The 5,780-nt window shown below is 25.7% G+C and overlaps 1 protein-coding gene across 1 annotated transcript in view; it reads left to right on the top strand.

The window, feature by feature from the left end:
• Positions 1-2,328: 2,328 nt before the first annotated feature.
• Positions 2,329-5,780, top strand: part of LOC105622729 — a 4,852-nt gene continuing 1,400 nt past the window's right edge. The window contains exons 1-4 of the mRNA XM_012204145.1: positions 2,329-2,443; positions 2,858-3,335; positions 4,006-4,105; positions 5,399-5,554. Of these exons, the coding sequence (XP_012059535.1) occupies positions 2,329-2,443; positions 2,858-3,335; positions 4,006-4,105; positions 5,399-5,554 (849 nt within the window). The remainder of the gene's footprint in view (positions 2,444-2,857; positions 3,336-4,005; positions 4,106-5,398; positions 5,555-5,780) is intronic.

Raw genomic sequence — 5,780 nt, 5'->3', positions numbered from 1 at the left:
ATAGAGAGTTTCAAATAAAAATTGTATCTGAAACGACGCAAAAATTATTGAAAAATTATAAAAAATAAGAATACATCAAATACATTAATTTACTTCAAAAATCCTCTACATTAAACCTTCTTTAAGATTAAAATTATAATGATGTGTGTCTTTGAACAAATATATGCTTTTAGGCAATAAAAATAAATTATTTATTTATATCATCTTCTAATGTTATAACTGAATCTTTTAAATAACGCTATATTTAAAAAAGCGTATGTAATCGATTCTTTAATGAAAAATATGATGATTATATGTTATTCGTGTTTATTATTGATCGTTCTAAAAAAGAGTTTATACCAGTATTCACGCAGACAATAGCGGCTGAATTCTTTGTAGACTGAGCAAGCGCAAAATCACGGTGGTTTAGTATAATCGCAGAGAGCGACTCAGTCAAACGATAATTTTTGCGCTGTGAACATCAATGAATATCAATGAAGGTAGAATATATCTCAATACAAAATAGTAAAAATGTGTTCACCGCGATGTTCTATTAAAAATATAATTATATAAACATAATTATTGTTAATATGCTTAATTTTTAATATTTTTAATAATTTCTTTAGTCATGTGTTCTTTAATTATTATTTTAATTTACTTTTTTTTATTTTATTCATATAAAAAAATATTTAATAAATAATTATATTCTATTCATCATTTAATGTTATTTATTTTATGTATTTATTGAATAAAGAAGTAGGTTTACATGACAAATATATATCTTCAAAATCAAGGTTTGTTTATTAAATCAAAAAAAAAAGACAGAAAGAAGACTTCAATAATTTGTTTTTTTTTACAACAAAAATTAGCAAAAAAAGCATCAAAATTTTTTGTGAGGAGTCTATAGATCTCTTATAGGAGGTTAAAACTTTGGTGATCCATGAAAGTTTGCGGGAATGGAAATAAAACTTTGCACACTAGCAAAAAATATTTCGTTTTCGAAAAGTTTGCATACAAATTTATAGTGTTTTTGAGTGGAAAAGTTGGATAAAACCAAATGAAAAATATATGAAATAAACGGTCAGTTGTGCAAATTGCTTTTCGTCTATGTTTCCAGTGAAAGAATTTATAGTAGAGAGAGAGAGAGAAAAATTCTCCAAAATTTTAACAATTTGAATATCGAAGGATAATTGCAGCAGCAATTTTTTGTGACGAATAAAATTTAAAAAAAAGAAATCTTGAAAAGAGATTTGAAGCTTAAACAAAACATAATTATATATAAAAATAGTACGAAAATAGAAAAATAGAAATATTATGATTAAACATTTTTAGTTTAGTTTTAGTAAAATCATACATATATTCACTTCATTCATTATTTATCATTTTAATTCTCATTTTACGCTACATACACGAATCTAGAGAAGTGTTAGTTCTGTTCTACATAATAATTTATATTAACAAATCGAATAAGATGTAAATGAAATCTTTTGAGTACTACAATATATTTGAAAATAAAAAATAAGTTACTTCTACGTTCATTAATAACTACATTTACTAGATAATTATTTAACAAATGAGGAAAAAATATTGGAGATGGATTAAAGTAATAAATTAATATATAAGTTAATATAATAAATAATATTAAAAATCTTTATTTTAGATCACGTATGTGAGAAATTCAATCAATATTAGAAAAATGCCTATTACGGTCGAAGCTAGATCTTCATTGTTTTAAATAATTCAATCTTGAATTATTAATATACGCTATATATGTACTTGCATATATATATCATATTGTAGTCTTTTTAGAACTGCACGCCGAATTGTTTTTCCGAACTATATATGCTACTATCAAGCATCAAAAATATTAATAAACATTTATGAACATCTTTATAATATGATGCTTGATAATAGTATCAAATTATTAAATTGCTTGTTAATTTAATTCCCGATTAATAGAGTAGTTTTAATTTATAGTCTGGAAAAACAATTTGGCGCGCAGCTTTAAAAATATGATAACAATATGATGAACAATATATATGCAAATACATATATAGTGTATATTAGTATAATATTCAAGATTGAATTATATTTAAAGCAGTGAAGATCCAGCTTCGATCGTAATAGGCATTTTAGTATTTATTAATATAATAAGTCTAATTTAAACAACTTTTACAAAAATTTTATTTTGTAGATTTGAATTATATGTTTACTACAACTCGCCAATTTTTACGGTTATTTGGCGTATGGCCCGATCCACATATGCCTTTAAGTGACTTTCGTTGGCCAAGCATAAGACTCATTATCGTCATATGTAACATAAGTTTGTATATTTTTGTGCCGCAAATTATGAATGTGATTCGTGTTTGGGGTAACATGACTCGGATGGTGGAATATTTTGTCTCTACGAATTCCAGCTTGATGGCAATGTGCAAATTGATCGTTACTTGGTATCATGGCAAGAGTAAGTTTATTTTACGTGACAATGTAAATGTCAGATAGATTTATTTTACCGTTTGAATAAAATGTGAAAACTACGTATATCTTCCTTATTTAAATACAAAATGTTTTTTATATAAAAACTCAGATAGCGTACATGTTCAAAATCCGAACTTAAAAGACGGTTTATAGTATGATGTTTAAAAGACAGTTATTTTCAATTTAATATCTAAGGGCGATTTCAACTATGTTTCGATTAATTTACTCTTTCAAGTCAGTGATACATGTATTGTGGTGTATGTATTAATGTCTTTAAAAAATAATATATTTAGTAAATATTTAAGATAGGAATTTAAGATTTCTTACGTGATTTTGGACATGATGCTAGAAATGTGCTAGTTTTAATAATTTATATGTATTTTAACGTTTATATTGGAAGAACTTCAGCAGTTGATAGTGTCGATTATGACCGATTGGATGACTGCGACTAATTGGGAACGAAATATCATGTTGAAATCCGCGAGACGTAGCAGAAACATATCTTTTAGATGTTGTGCAACCGTAACGGGCTTAATTATAATGTCATTTTGTCTTTATACAATCAGATTCATTAAAATTGTACACCTACCTTATCGAACTCTGATCTATCGAATGGATAATATTCAAAAGAGTCCGACTTACGAAATCACATATTGTATTCAATTTCTCGGCGGTATGTATTCACTTCTCGCTATCTACACGATCGACAGTTTTGTCTCAATACTTGTGCTGCACACATGCTCGCAGCTCACAAATCTGCGAATGACATTGAACAATCTAGTGAACGAAATAACTAACGATTCGATATCTTCCTCGAGAAAAGAGAGCTTTAGGACAGGTTTAGCTGCGATTGTTATACGACATGAACATCTCATCAGGTATGCTAGAAAATTTCCAATGCATTAATAGTATGAAGTATTTATATAAATACTCTTATTTGCTATCTAATTGTACATTCCTATAATTAGATAGCAAATTATTTTTAAGATAAATTTAAAAATAAATTTGAGCGTCCTATCTTTATAAAAAGAAATAAATAGATGTATAATGTAATCACACCGGAAAAGTAGTTTTACTAAAATATCTAAAAATTTAGGTAAATACAGATTTGAAAATAATTTTAACTGGCCATCAAAATTAAATGATTATGTAGAACGTTGTAGAAACTAGTTGCAAAATTTTTTATAGCATTGCTTATCATACTTGAGATTCCTACTTAATTATTTCGATGATCTGAACAAAATTATATTTAAATCTCTATCTAGTTAAATTTTTAGATACATTAGCAAAAATAATCTTTCCGTGTACAAAAATATTTGCTTACTTCTTTTTTCTTTTAAAATATATTATATATTTTTAAGAAGGAAAAATTACAGATTCATTATATTTAAGTACAAACATGGTACGAAATATAAAATTGAATCATATAAATTCAGATAGATTCAAAATAAAAATTCGAACTTAAAACTTTTTTATGACTTGTATTTGTTACAATCTCTTAAGTAATAAACCGTTAACAAGTGAATAATATATCTACAAATTTTCAAGGAATGCAAAGACGATTGACAGCTGCTACAGTTCATTATTATTTATGAACATATTATTAGTCATTTTACAAATATGTTTTATAGCTTTTCAAATTTTCACGGTATGTAAGATTACTTATATACGTATTTTTTCGCGGGTCTTTTATAAAACGCTTAAATTAAATGAATATTAACTTTATTAATGATATCATTTTATTAATTAAGTAACTCCGGTATATACGCCGCATCATAAACTTAATTTATTATTATTATTAAATATTATTTACTATGTTTAAAATAATCGAACTATATATCAGTAAAAACTTTGTACTGTCTACTATAAAAAAATCTTAGAAATCCGAAATTTTATTTTTCATATTAAAAAATAAACTTTTTGAAACCCTTTTGTCCTATATTCATCCATAGGGATGGGATATATGGTTACTCATAGGAGGAAAGGGGGAGGATATGTACGATTCATAAAAAATTTACAAATAATGCATATAAATAAGACGTAAAATGACACAATAACTTATAAAATGCGTTTATAAAGTTTTTATTAAGAAATAAGAACGATAAATACGTATATGAAGTAATAAATAATAATTACAATCTTCCTACAAGTATTACAAGTGTTATGACATGAAGTACATATTTCATGTAATGCGTTTATTGCATTTAGTGCACTGAATTCAATCTGCGCACTTTTTTGAATGCTGTGGGCATAAATCCCGCCCGCTAAAAATATCGTATAAAACAGGTGAGATATACTAAACGAAGAATATGAAAGCAAAGCATTTGTATTTTGCTACAACTTATTTTACTATTCTTCTACATATATGTATCATGAAATAACCACCAAGTCTTTTACGCGCCTTACAGTAATTATTTTATGTAGATACTTTATGATGACGCTATTTATTATAGTGAAATCGATTCAACTCAAAATAATTTAATATTGACAGTAAGAAAGTGAACACAACACAATATTAATATAACATAAAAACATGTAACAGAATAGTTGCGGGAAAATTACCCCCATTCCTTCTATTTTTTTTTCACTTCTACGACGTAATCCCAGCGCGGCATATTTGCCGGAGTTACTCTAATATAGCATAATATATTATGTTAGTTTTGCATTGTGCATTTTTATTATTTGCAACTATTAAAATATTTATTATTTTCAGATGATAACAGATCATTTAAAAATACCTATGATCAGAATAATTTTTCTCTCGTCTTATATCACTTATATGATGACGCATTTGTACGCATATTGCTATTCAGCTGAAAAACTTATGGCAGAGGTAAAATTTATGCGCGTTAATTCTTTTAATATAATTTATACTTTTATTACAATTATTTTTAATACAATTTATATATGTTAATTCATGTAAAAAAATGTATAATTTCAGAGCACCAATATGGCGTATGGCATTTATGAATGCAAGTGGTACAACCTACCATCGAAAGATGCAAAAGACTTAATGTTCATTGTATATCGATCTAAGATTCCTCTTAAACTGACAGCTGGAAAATTCGGCATCTTTTCAATAGAGATGTTTGGATCAGTAAGATATATTTATAGAATATAGAAAAATAAATTGTTTTGTCTATTATGGTTATGATGTGAATATATATCTTAATTATATAAAAATGCAAAATTTTTTGTAATTACTATCTTGGATGTTATTTTTTATTCTTCTGTTATTTATATATATGTATTTATATATATGTAATATACAATATTTATATACACATATATATATATATATATATATATATATATATATATAT

Source organism: Atta cephalotes, assembly GCF_000143395.1.
Source record: "Atta cephalotes unplaced genomic scaffold scaffold00002, whole genome shotgun sequence".
Lineage (NCBI taxonomy): Eukaryota > Metazoa > Arthropoda > Insecta > Hymenoptera > Formicidae > Atta > Atta cephalotes.
Note: the sequence above shows the minus strand (reverse complement) of the source record. Positions and strands in the feature narration are given on the sequence as shown.